At 42.0% G+C, this 13,897-nt stretch overlaps 1 protein-coding gene across 3 annotated transcripts in view; it reads right to left on the minus strand.

Annotated features, from left to right (window-relative positions):
- The window catches only part of trappc9 (trafficking protein particle complex subunit 9), a 147,359-nt gene that overhangs the window by 114,343 nt on the left and 19,119 nt on the right, over positions 1–13,897 (minus strand). For all 3 annotated transcript variants that reach the window (XM_076112819.1, XM_076112818.1, XM_076112820.1), the window contains 4 exons: positions 13,241–13,386; positions 7,797–7,882; positions 3,861–3,987; positions 3,589–3,721 (listed from right to left, as the gene is read on the minus strand). In XM_076112819.1, the coding sequence (XP_075968934.1) occupies positions 3,589–3,721; positions 3,861–3,987; positions 7,797–7,882; positions 13,241–13,386 (492 nt within the window). The remainder of the gene's footprint in view (positions 1–3,588; positions 3,722–3,860; positions 3,988–7,796; positions 7,883–13,240; positions 13,387–13,897) is intronic.

The following is a 13,897-nucleotide window of genomic DNA, read 5'->3' on the forward strand; positions in this document are numbered from 1 at the left end:
ATTCTTTAGGCATAAATCAAGTATAGATGAATGAAGACTGATCCTGCTTTACATGCTCTCTCCGACATTTTAATGAAAATGATAAGTGTTTCTTGGAATCTCATTAGCTGGAGCGTCATTTGTTGATGCCTTTTTTTCACGCAGTGGGGAGTCTTGGTGACCGATTTGTGGGTTTTGCCATTACATCTCATTTGGATGGTATATTTAACATGTATGTGACAATTTATGGATTACCAAATCATATATGACCGATGATAACGACATTTCCAGGCAATGTCGTATGATGTATGCACAAGCAAACAGTCTCTCACGCAAGTTTGGTATGTGTACAGATGGAGTGAAGATGTCTCTGTTCAGAGCATATTGTACACCACTCTACACTGCACACTTGTGGTCAAACTACAGAAAAAAGAGCTTACAGAGACTTCAAGTAGCTTACAATGACGCCATGAGAATACTGTTAAAGAGACCGAGATGGAGCAGTGCTAGTGAAATGTTTGTGGCTGCACGAGTCAATACTTTCCAAACTGTCTTAAGAAATCTCATGTATAAATTCATCTGTCGACTGAATGACTCTGAAAATGGGATCATAGTTGTTTTAACCAACATAAGGTTTAGCACCACACGCTACCAGTCCCAGCTGTGGAGACATTGGTACAGCTGTCTCTTTGTAAGGCATTGCTAGGCCTATGTACCTTTATTGTTTGTGTTTGTCTTTTTATGTATTTGTCTCTATGGACCCTGAGTCTGAAATAAAGTCTATCTGTCTATCTATCTATATCGGAGATAGATGAAAAAATGTCCCGTACCAATGGCCACAAGCTTCGTTTATGAAGCATGATCAGTGAATTGTGCGCGGCATTGATGAAAGACTCTGCACACACTGGGTGAACAATAACATGTCTGTTTATACAGTGTACAGCATATAGACCCCTGGCACGATGATTGAATAGTCATTTAAATAAGTAAATCCACACTGATTCACATAAAGCAGAGAACTGCTCATCCACTTCACAGAAATGTGTCTTCTTGTATTTTTGGCTGAATTTCAGTCAGTGACAAAGTATTTGAATCAGCTGTCAAAAGTGAAACGCCTGCAGCTGATGCTTCAAGTTTCAAAGAGCTGTTGGCATCTGTCTTTGCAAAGCAAATACTGGAGCACCACGGGACGTACAAGATTACCAAATATCAATGCAGGTATTTTTCTGCTTTAGCACACCTCATTACACACGCACATGTGCACAACCTTAAATGCAACAAAAGCTCTGCCTGAGGCTAGAATTACAAGGCCAGTCATCGCCCACTGCTTAAGTGTTTTTTTTCCGAGCAGTGGGGACAGAAGGGTCGACACAAAAGTGACCCCGCAAAATGTTACTGACAGTTCAAATGCATTTTGGAAGTTATAATACGCTTACATTACGGTAGACCTATGCTCTTTATAAATGTTAGAAATAATTAAACCTAATATTTGAACACTGAAGCAAAACTGTAAGAAAGCAGCTTTGTGCTGGAGGGAGAAAAGATATTGGAAAAGTCAATGAGGCATCTCTTCAACGGAGGTCAGAGCTGAAGGTCTACTTGTGGACCCTGTGAGAGCACCTGAGGGTCCGCATGACGCATCACATTTGTATTCTATTTGCTGCATGTGTCTGAAGTGGGGCTCTTCCAACGCTGAAGAATAAAAAGATTTTCCACATCAAAAGCTGCTGGAGTGCTGTACTTACAGACGTGACCTAAATAGTGGATTTCTCAGCAGCTCCGCTTGTCAGAATGATTTAAAACGCTCTAATAGGGTGCTTTACTCGTAGTAATTTAACCCGTGCTCTTCTCTCTTATGCTTCCTACTTTTACCGCGTGGAAAATGTCATTTCACCTGACAGGATGTACATGAAAACAAACTGCAGCCATTTCTGACATCGGAAAAAATGCTCGGTTACCAATGTCATCAGTTTTGTTACAAGTTATGCAGCCACAGTTTGGTTCGTCATGTATTTTAAATGTTTCAATGCACAAGAGCCTGGGCAGTGTTTGAGCTGAATGTGCAACATGTACTTGTTAGTCACCATTTAAACTCTAATTATGTGCAGAACAGTGATGCTAACTATTATAAGCATCAATTACCAGTTCAAGTCACAGACACCTCTAAATCTGAAGTGTTTTAACACTTTCACTGTGAATATATTATCACTTGTTGTGACTGGCAATGTATTTGGTCACAAAACATATGTGGTTGCATTTTATTTAAAAGTGCTTTTTATATTTCAACATGACTCCAAGTATCAAATAGTACTTTAAGAGTCTATTTTTGGCCACAGTTAATCTTAGAGTTGGGGTTAATGTTAGAAAGAGGATCTGGTTTCTGAATAAAGGGGTTGGGTCCAGAAACCTGGTCTTGACCCGAGTATTAAAGGTCCAGTGTGTAGGATCTAGTGGCATCTAGCAGAGAGGTTCTGGACTGCAACCAACCGAACACTCCTCCGCTACCTTGAGGTAGCATAAAACCACAAAAGCCTCTCTCTCTAGAGCCATCGTTTGTCCGTTATGAGCTACTGTAGAAGCATCGCGGAACAAAATGGCGAACTCCAAAAAGCTATGAATGCAGTGTACCTTTTCTGCTAATAGACTCCACTAAATCACACACACTTGATCTTTAAGTGTGACACTGCTAGCTTGGAGATGAAGAAATGAGTTTTAATACTGCCATACGATTACAACAGGGATTCCATAGATTCATAACTCTGCATTAACCATGTTGATGACATTGAAACTTACAGTCTGTATAGTTTATAAATTAAATGAGGGTTTAAAGTATGTTGATTATCCTTCTTCCGTTTCTTTTTCGGTGTGAAAACAGGTGAAATCGACCAGTGACACTGCTGAACATTTATCTTTTGTTAATGTTATGAAACGGAATATCAACACTATCCAAACCTGTGAGTAGTAAGACGGTGACACCTTTTTCATTGTTTTGGCTCAGCACTCCGGCACAACGGATGTGAAATGAAACAATAACTGTGAGGTTAAAGTGCTGACGTTCAGCCATAACGGGGTCTGAGGGTGTTCACATCAATCGTGGCTGGACAGTGCAGGACTCGTTGCCCTTTCATATTTTTTACGGCCAAACAGTGCAATGTTCTTGTCTGCACAGTCAGTCACCTGACCTGAACTCGATCGAGCCGGTGTTTCACTTACTGAAGACCAGAATGAGGTCAAAAGGTCCCAACAGGAGCAAGTGACTGCAAAGGTTTTGCAATGAAAAACTAAATTCAATATTTCTATTTAAAGCGACTGTTCACCCTAAAATAAATAAAAAATACACATGTTCCTCTTACCTGTAGCGCTATTTATCAATCTAGATTGATTGGAGAGAGTTGCTGAGTGTTGGAGATATAGACCGCAGAGATGTCTGCGTTCTCTTGAATATAATAGAACTATGTGATACTCGGCTTGTGGTGCTCAAAGAGCCAACAAAATACGTTTTAAAAACTCAACAGCTGGTTACCAGAGATGTGTTCATATGTTTCTTATATAGCAATTGACTAAAGAAATCAAATCCATGAAGATACACAGATTCGGAGAGTTCCTGACCGTGGTAGTGATGTGCTGAGCTGGAGACGAGGTAGAGCGGGAATGACCTCCACCAAAGAGCCACTAGTCTTCACATTAGACAGGCTCTCCAACAGGCAATCACTGGTCACCCCAAACACCGACGTGTGGTAACCTGGGTTCAAATGCAGGATAAAGAAATGTTTAGCTTGACTGGATGATGTCCTGAAGAACAGAAAAGCCTAACGTTTCTGACACAGCAGTATAGGCAACTAAAGTGTCTTGCATTGGAAGAGCTTTTCGGCCGGACTCACCATTGACGGTGATGTTGCCGGCTGTACGTGGGACGCCAACCAGAGTGACGGGGTACAGGCCAGACTCCGCAGGCAGGGACAGCGCGGCAGGCAGGGATTCAAACTCCACTCCAGATGTCAGCAAACCCTGAACACAAGATCAGATAGAAGGATTATATTAAATAATGGTTGTAATAAATGTCATAAAATATATATATATTTCACATGAATAACAGCCCGAAAATAATGCTGGATTTGGGTATTATTGCAGCTTAAAAATGTCTCTTTTTAAAAAAAAAAAGATCGGCTGATTTACAGACGTCTCTTTCCCAATGTAAGTCAACGGGAAAAGGTATTTTTGGGCCCATTACTTGATAGACACCCAAGGCTGCATTCACATGTTGCGGCAACAACGCCATTCCTCCCATTTATTTAAATCTGCGTAATGTGTTTAAGCTGCGGCGGTGGGGACGCAGATGATGCCGACAACAACGCAGCGGCCTGCGGCAAAAAGTTCGAAACAGAATCAACTTTTGGAGAAACACAACCCAAAGTCAGGGTGCATGAGGGATGGGAATCACAGAGTAACTGGTAAAATAATACAATGTGAATGGCACTAGATGAAGAAATTGAATGTATCCTCTAGGGTTCGGAATATCTGTAGCAAAATTCACAGCAATAAATCCAGTTGTTGAGATATAATAGTCGAGATCCAACCATGACCTACCAACATTGCCTTCCCTAGAGCCACGCTGGTATCGTTGCACCATTTAGAGCAATCACTGCGGAGTCCTGTGAACTCTCGGCGCCAATCTTAGCCACATCAACGGTCTCTTCTACTGTAGTTTTCTCCCTCAACACGTACATGTTATTTACCCAGAGCCATTCATTTCTCTGATACCCGGAAGGCGTAAGAAACTTAACTTGTGCAGTTCTTTTACATGGAAGTGTTATTTGATAACACACGGGAAACTAGCTGACTCAGCGGTCTGAGAATAGTGCGGTGGTTCTTACAGGCTGTGACTTCAAATGCAGGCTCTCAATAGACTATGATTAAAATGTTTTACTCATGAAGACAATTGAAAGACGGCGTATAGTTGTTAAATTGGTTGCAGTGACAAAAACAGGCCATGTCACCTCAGCCTCATTTGTAGTCAGAAAAGCCCTCCATGTGGCTTTAAAGTCGTCTTTGAGTGTGCACTCAAAGACCCCCCCTCCCTCAGAACGACTTTATATTTACATTCTCAGTACACACTGCCTGGTTGCACGAGGCAGACTGAGGTGACGTAATGACTGCATCAATCCCCAACAGCAGACACTACCTCACTAGAGGGAAGGCTGCCGGAGAGCTGTGCCTGAAGTGCTCACGGCTGTGATTTAAACTCTCCTTGCGTTCCCTTCAGGACATTATTTGCCTTTATTGGGGAGCAGAAGAACCCATATTAACCTGTTGGAAAAAGATCCTTTGCATTCAGCCTCGGAAAGGTTAATCAGCCTGTTTCACTAACGGTAACGATAGGAGCGTGTGCATTGTATCGTTGACTCCACTGTACAACAGCGACAGTGTGCAGCTAACCTTTAGATTGTCTTTAACTAATGCCAGGATAATGTTATGATTATTATTTATGATTAGGATTAGTATGTGTTATGGCACATTACTGCACATCTGATAGCAACAACAAAAAAAAGTCATGCTGACAAAGCCAGACAAAATAAGAAGACAGAAATGTCTCTTCTAATTTGGTTGAAAATCAAATTTCTTGCAGTTTCTCAATCATACAAAATGAAGATAAATAGTATTTTCTTGCTTTATCTTTACTGCAAAGAACTCAGCTGACCTAAGTTTAGTAAACGAGAGACAAAACTAAAAGCATGATTTGTCATTTTGAGAAAAAGCAAATACATATTTCACATTTGTTTGTGGGGAGACGGAAGTATTGGACAGTGAAATTAAGGAGTGGGGGAGGGGATTGTGATAAAAACTTTGATAGAAAATCAATAAAGCACAAAACAAAGCTGGGTATTAGTGCTGAAGTTGAGTGGTGACTGAGGAGGAGGGCCTGTCCTGCCAAACTACAGGGTCACCTTGCTGACGGAAGACGGAAAAGTGACCGTGTGCGCGCGTGTGTGTGTGTGTGTGTGTGTGTGCTTCAGAGTGCTGCTTCATGTACAGCGGATAGACGGCAGTCACTTTGTCTGGGGTACAGAGGTGCTCTTGGCAGCTTGCGTCACCCCGTCTGTCTCCACCTGAGTGACTCTACAACACCACCCGAGGTGCCCGGCTGCCGCGGAGCTTCAACCTCCATCTGTGACCTGATCAAGTCACCCGTGGGTGGGAGGGGTTAACGACATCCTCGTCACCGTTTGACCTTGTCTGATCGAACGCTCCACCTCACAGTGACCCTCGCGCTCATGCACTGTGGGAAGTAACGCACTGAACTTCAGGTGCCACTGCATTCGAGTGCATGCGCGAAGAAGGTTCTGGTGGCTTTATGAAATCTTTGGCCGGATAGTGAATTCTCATTCGAGTCCTTCTCTTGCTGAGTCGGCTGACTTCCTGCTGACTCCCTCAAAATACATGAAGCCCATGGAAACAAGACAAGGTTCTTCGAAATATTTGTTATGCTAATTTTGATAATACAGTCATTGAAGATTTTTTTTCAGACTGTGTTTTTATGTCTTTTGTAATGTGGGGGAGTCACATGACCTGCACTTCAGACTGAGGCCACTACCCTGTACAGCCCAGAGAGTTAGTTGACTGCAACTAAGCTTTGTTTTCATAATCAATGCTTTTCTATTTGCTGATTATCTATTTAAGGAACCTAAATACACAGAAAAATATACATTTATTCAGGAAAAAAAACACTGCACCAAAGATTATGATATTTAAATCTCCCCCTTAATTTCTTCCCCGTATTTTGAATCCTGCTTTTTTACATTTCACTATTTTAAATTGTAACGATCAACTACTGTATATTTGAAGGGATGAATCCACACGAGCTAATTAACATAAATAAATGCACAGAGACAATCGGTCGGCGTTTACTCCTCCAGCTCAAACACTTTCCAGATGTTCCAGACCTCCAGTCTGGAACAGCACGTGTGCTGTTATCCGACCATGCAGGGCGGCAAAATCAACACGCGAGACCTGTCCAAGTCTATTTGGCATCAACTCCGAGACAGCCGCCACGATTAAGAGCCCACTGTCTCCGTTCACACTCTGCCACCAAACTTTCACGGCAATTTGTTCTCGACTTTCCAAATAATTAAAAGCAACATCCCTTTTGACAGGTAGTAACCGGCGTGAGATCCTGTGTTTGCCGCTGCTACCTGAGAGGAGGCCTCTTCCTGCTGGCCTTCTAGTGAGCCTGCTGATTGCTTTGCATTTCCACTGACGTCCCACATCACTGCATCCATAAACAGACGCGGCAGTGAGCAGCAAGAAAAGCATTGTATTTGATCATCTTCTGCACCCTTGATCTTGATAAAGTGGCTCAACTGGTGTGTGTTTGAGAAGGAGCGGTGAAGGTGTGACAATGTCCATGAATTAGAAATAGAAGTGTACGTCTGCACTGCAGCTGAAGGAAATGTCATGATCTTAAAAAGTGAATTCACCAAGAAGCTCTTAAACAATACAATTAGATTGAACTGCCGGATGTCTGATGGCTCTTTTCAAAGAAAAAGGAGAGCGAATGGCCTTATGCTCTGTCAAAAAAGCTTTTAAGGAGCTTTAATTAGGCAATCAAAGATGAGCACAGAGCATTATCACTTGCCTCGTTGCAATCCTAAGGTGTGTGCAGACTGTTTGTATTATTACTGCGAGGTCAGCAAGCTCCTGTTTTCACAAAGCCGTGGTTAGATATTCACATATTGTGATTTTAGCAAATATTGAAATTCTTCCTTCAAAGCAAGGTATTGCAGTATATTTAAAGTTTAGGTGTAATAAATGTCACTGACCATGTTCTCCACACGAAGTTCGTAAGGCATGGGGTTGTAGACCATGAGCTGGACTTCACAAACATCTCCTTGAACCCACTGGAAGTCTAGTAAGAGAAGAAGAGACAAGAACACATTCAAATAAGATGTCGATGGTATAAAACATACTCGGAATTAATCAGCTGAGGAAAATACACCATTAGGCTACATTGCTATCGCAGATCAAAGGCAACAGTCAGTCCTAGATGATGTCATTCTTTTGCCTTTCAAAATAACATTTTTCCTGATTAATTTAGAACCAAACTGAACAATCAGTGAATGTTCAATACAGTTTTTATGACGCTTTGGTAAAGCTGAACCAGTAGCTTCTTAAAAGCAATCATGTGACATCTTGGGAAATACGCTCATTTGCTTCCGAGCCGCTACTTGGATGTGAAGATCGATACCACCCTCATATTTTGTGTTCAATAGAAAGCTACAGCCACCGGCCAGTTAGCTTAGCATAATGACCGGAAGCAGGGAAGAGCAACAAACCAAGCTCCGTTTAATGTTTTGAACCCCTACATTTTACTAAGGTTATATCTTGTTCATTTCATCAAATGCAAACCGAAATGTAAAATTAACAATTTCTAATTTCAGGTTTCTTATGTGCAAATCTAAGCTAATAAATCTAAGCTAATAACCTGGTCTCTGTCCAAAAGAAACAAATCCACCTACCTACTAATAAGTGGCATTGCGGTTCATGGTCAGCGTCCTAATCCCTACACCATAGGGGTGTTCTACAGCGAACTATTTCTTGGCCCAGAGCAGTAACTTCCTGGAGTCCTGCCGTCGCGGTCCGACAACCAGCTGAGACTCCAGGAGGTTACCGTGCACTGCCAAGAAAGAGTCTGGCACAAAACTTCACACAGAACCACAACCTGTCGTTTTAACGCTTTCGTACGGATTGTACACTGCACGGTAGTTTCTAATACCACACTATATGTATACACTAATGTGTGCTACCGGCGCCAACATACCGATGACGTTGCAATACAGTCCAACAAAAGTTGAGCCAAGACGTTGTTTTTTGTCTCGCAGGGCAGAATCAGAACAAATCCCTGCAGCCAAGTTCCAAACTACGCAAACAGCTTCCTGAGAAGAGTGGAGGCCTCTATAGCAGCATACTAACACCCATTCAGTCATCACATATGGGTGTATAGTACTGATGTACGTTGGGCCATGTAGTTGTAGATTGTATAAGGTCCAAACAACCTTTGAGAAAAAATGTATTTTAGAAAAAGCTTTTAGAAAGAAAGGGAGATGATAGCCCTGCACTGCAGTGTCCATCATTCCTGAATGAGATGTTGATAGTGTCTATTAGATTGAGAAGCTATACTTCGGTCCCACTGTAGCTCAACCCATCTCCATTTTGAGATGTAATATATTCTATGGTTCAACTGGAGAGTCCATTGTTGAATATAGACTTGCAAAAGAGGGCCTGAAAAATCCTACCTCGACCCTGGGAGGAAGAGAGATTTCTGGAGGGCGAACTCGAGCCATGCACCTTGGGAAATTAAGTCAGTCAAAAGAAAGATATCTATGATATGAATATCTGAAAAACCCCACATAACCTCAGGTCTGGCTCACAGGCATGCTCTCATAGCCAGCCAATTAAGCGTGAAATACACCTCAGAAAATAGAAAACAAAGTGGATTGCTGCTATCTTATTGGTCTTGCCTCAGCCGTAACTCCTCAAGTGGCCATTGAGAATCTGCAGAGATCTCCAAAGGCTTCAGCGCTTCCAAACTTCATGCGAACAAGGCGATAATGAATGTTTTGACCCAATACATGGCTGCTTTTATAAAAAGGTGCAATGTGTAAGATTTGAACACATATTGCAAACTAATAGGGGCCAGCATTTCACCTCTGCTACTGAGTCCATACAATCTAAATGTACAGTCATCAGTTGTTAAATAAAGCAAACTAGTAAGCAATCGCAGGGCAAGAGTGCATAATCCTTGACTAAAAACTGCTATCGTTAATCACCTGTGTGTTTAATGTGCCACTAACTGGGAGCTATATGGTCTGTGAACGTTGTGATAGTCTGATGGTTGGATTGAATCCAAAGTGGCAGAAATGGGAAAACGCCTCCGTTTGATCCTTCCCGCCACCAGAAGACTACTTTGCCAGGAGGAGAGTGGGTTGCTCTTGGAATTGGACATTCAGTTGGCAGCTGTGTAGCAATTAGCTTTCAGCTAACGCAAACAGTGGGCCTAACCTGTTTGTTGATCCGTTGAGGAGTCGAGGCCGTCGCCCTCGGGATCAGAACCCCGGATCAGGCCCCGGGGTTCACGCTGGCTGAATTCAAGCTAACTTTGAGCTGCCACCTGCGCTCCTCTCTGCAAAGTCTTCTTGTAGCGGGGAGGACGTAACAAAAATACAAGTTGCTTTCTCGTTTCGGCCATTTTGGATTTACTCCAATGAAGAAACTATCAAAACGTACACGGACCCCGTACCTTCAACGTGACCCACAAGCTCTACTTCTTTTCCTCTGGCCAAACACATTGCACCTTTGTCAAAGTGTCTCTCGTGTGCTGTGAAAGTCATCTTTTATTGATCAGAGAAAGAACTGAAGATGTTTACTTGCACCCTCTGCAGAGGTTGGACCCAACGCCATCACTGGCCACATGTCTCTTGCATCTTTAAAGCTTCAAGTTGGCGATGTATTGTATTATTTCAAATCCAATGTGACAAAAAGGGAAATATGTCCCCGTCCAAACACTTACTGACCTCACTGTGTCCCGGCTAGATGAAGCAAAGGTCACCTCCCTCTATGCCCGTATAGCGCTGTAATAAATAGCCCACATCAGAGTGGATGGATAGCTGTGGACTACACAGTTCTTAAAACGTGTCTCAGAGCAATTACATGGAAAACAATCTCCCGTTAGAGGACCCCCATTTCATGGCTGAACATCCACCTGATTGATAGCATGTGATTTAAAGAGCATACAAACACACACACACACACACACACAACACACATATTCTCAGTGTCCACACACCGTATTTGCTAGAGAATTGCAAAGAATACGAGACTTTGGTTGACCATCAATAAAATGATTGAGTGGGAAGTAACTCTATATCTGTAAATGTTTACAGCTGTAACATATCAGAGCATAATGAAGTCATATAGAATATCCCTATAGTGAGCATTTCACTGATGACAGTAGACACTAGACCCAGGGATAAAAAAATGTATTTTTCAGGCTGAAAATTCCCCGCTGTGTTAGGACACTAAAAAGGTCAGTTGTCTGTGAAGGCAGAAATAATACTGTACCGAGTTCTGTATGAGAGGACGTGCCTACCTGTGGCTATAGTGTGCACATTCACAGCTAACCCATCATTCAAACACCTTTCTTTCTGGGAGATACCTTGAAGGAGTTAAGAGAGAATCTTAACTTCATTAGCTGGCAATTAGCTACCCGGAGGCAGACGGACAAAGAGGGAAAGGCATGTTTGAATTAATCTCCAAAGCCTCACCACACCGCACTAGAGAAATACCAACGCTCAAGAGTATGAATATTAGCCGTTTATGTTTGTATATGTTGAGTGATTGTAAGGCAGTTAAACAGACAGATTTGAATGCAGATTTTCCAGTGTAAAACATCACTGAATGACGCTGGTGGCAGTTTTTCTTGATGTGGGGGTGGTGCAGTAGAGCAGCGTCTCTCCAACTAAATCTGAGCCGAGCCTAAATGAAACAGTTGGCTATTAACGGGGCGGTTATTTACCCAACGATACCTGGGGATTCAATCCAATACGTATAGTCTATAGATGTACAGATAAGTAATATCCGGTCCCTGTGTTGAGTCACTGATCCACTTAGACGGGAGAAGACTGGAGGGGCACGATGGGGATCAATAGTAATTTATTAAGGTTGATCTGGGGCTCAAAGACTCTTTGACTCGCCCATAAACGTCCGAGTCTGTAGATAAAGACACCGCCACACACTTCTAGTGGATCATAAGTGATATTGTACAAGTCTATACATTGTTTGGTTTTGTCCGACTAAAAAAGACTAACTTTTCTTTGTAATACCGTCCAGAAAAATAGGGTCATCCATCTAGAAGTCAGTGTAAACCGTCAACGATTCTAAATGTTATTCTTTTACATTATTATTCATTATAGTGGTTATTTGCATTAAAAGAAACTTGGCATTGGGATAACGAGGTTTGGTCGTAAGCTTCAAACTACGAGGCTCCAGGTACTCCTCTAGGTATACGTGGTAGGAGCTACATGTCAATATGCGCTTGTTACATGCATAGTGTCTTTTCAAAATAAACTTCCATCTTCACAGGAAGTTAGGTTTAGGTAACAAAACCACTTGTGGTTAGGAGAACTTAGTGATAGACATTAACTTGACTGAGGGAGAACTGACATCACACGGCTGTTTCTCGGTGAGAGACCAGGGTTTACTGATCGGTGCGTGCAAGTTACCACACACCTGAAAACAGACTCCGATGTGTAAAATCGGTGGAATTGCCCTTTAACATTGACTGACTGGCAGCTTAGACTGTGCTTTCCATTAGGTAATGGCTCTGCAACACTGGGCCTTCATCTGAGCTTGATGAAGAAGCTCTGAATGACGCACAGTGTTGCCAAAAGCATCTTCACAGCAGAAGTGCTGCTGCTTTTGGCCTCCTTTCAAGCTACACAACTACATTCAAGTTATACTGTCCACCAGGAAACATTAGGCTGCTCTCTGCCTTCTGTTTAGGAACGCCCAGGACGTCTGCGTGAATGCAATCTGGATGAAAGGGGTCAGCAATATCTTACAACGCGCTTCCCGACGGACGGCACTGTCGCTGGATGATGAATCAAAAGCTCCCACTTCAAAAAGGACCCGCAAAGACCTGGCTTTGATGTTTGACTGCAGCAAAGAAGATTCCAGATCAGTGCTGTGGACCTCCACATGATTCACCACATGATTCACTGGTTACTCTTTCACACTATTCAGACCCCTTCACTGTTTTCACATGTCGTGATGTTCAATTTTGTTACCAATGATCAATCTACACTCAACACCCCATTATGACAAAGCCAAAATAGGATTTCAGATTTTTTTGTTTTGTACAAATGTATTAATATGAAAAATATTAGATATACTGACCTTTGGTCAACTAAAATTCTAATTACTACAACATGTCAGGGGATCGCTTTATATGAAGGCTATGTTTATAATGCATTATATACATTCTTATAATGAGTTACAGGCTGCTTATATAACTGTATAATCACCATTATAAGCATAAATATCCATAATGCTTTATAACAATCATGACAGATTATAAAGAGTTTTATAATTACTTACAATTTCAAGTATCATAATACTTGCTAATAATGCTGGTCACTAACTGACTTCTTTGTAAGGATCATATTGTATTACGATCTTTGTACAGCGCAGCAGGTGGAGATGATCTTACCGATCTTCTTACAGCGCTCCTCTCCTCTGTTGTGCATGATGATTGGAGAGTAGATGAAGGGGCTGGCGGTGGACATGTTCTGTCCCAGCAGGCCTTTCACTTTGTGAGGACGCAGACTGACGGGCAGGTTGAGGAGCTTCACTGATCTAGTTTGGGCATCACAGGAGGAAAATAAAAAAAGCACAACAATGACATGCGTTATGAGGAGTAAAGGACCATTTCACAGCAAAGACGATCATCTCACCCTCATGTCAAGACAGAAACTGGAGACTTTTTGTTGTGCACTTTGCACGATAAGTTAGTTGTTGTATCTTTAGAGTTACAACAGCTTATAAAGTATAATCCACGTGTATAAATAAATAAGGTTTATAACACTGTTACAGGGTCAGCAAACCAATAAAAGCAGAGAAACAGACACTTGAAGAGAGTGAGTGCTCCTTAACTTTAGGGACCACGAGCTATGAATTCATTCACAGATACATCGTCAATGTAATCTAGTAGACAAAGGAACCCTCGGTTCTGTAGGAAAGTTACTGTTGCTCATTTATACGTCAAAACAACATTTAGGAAAATCAAAGTATATGACTAGACTTGGATTCAGCAAATACTGCGCCCAATAACAGGAGGACTGGCATCAGCATAAGGGCCGAAAATACT

This window comes from Anarhichas minor, unplaced genomic scaffold, assembly GCF_050575085.1.
Source record: "Anarhichas minor isolate MPS153535 unplaced genomic scaffold, ASM5057508v1 ptg000051l, whole genome shotgun sequence".
Lineage (NCBI taxonomy): Eukaryota > Metazoa > Chordata > Actinopteri > Perciformes > Anarhichadidae > Anarhichas > Anarhichas minor.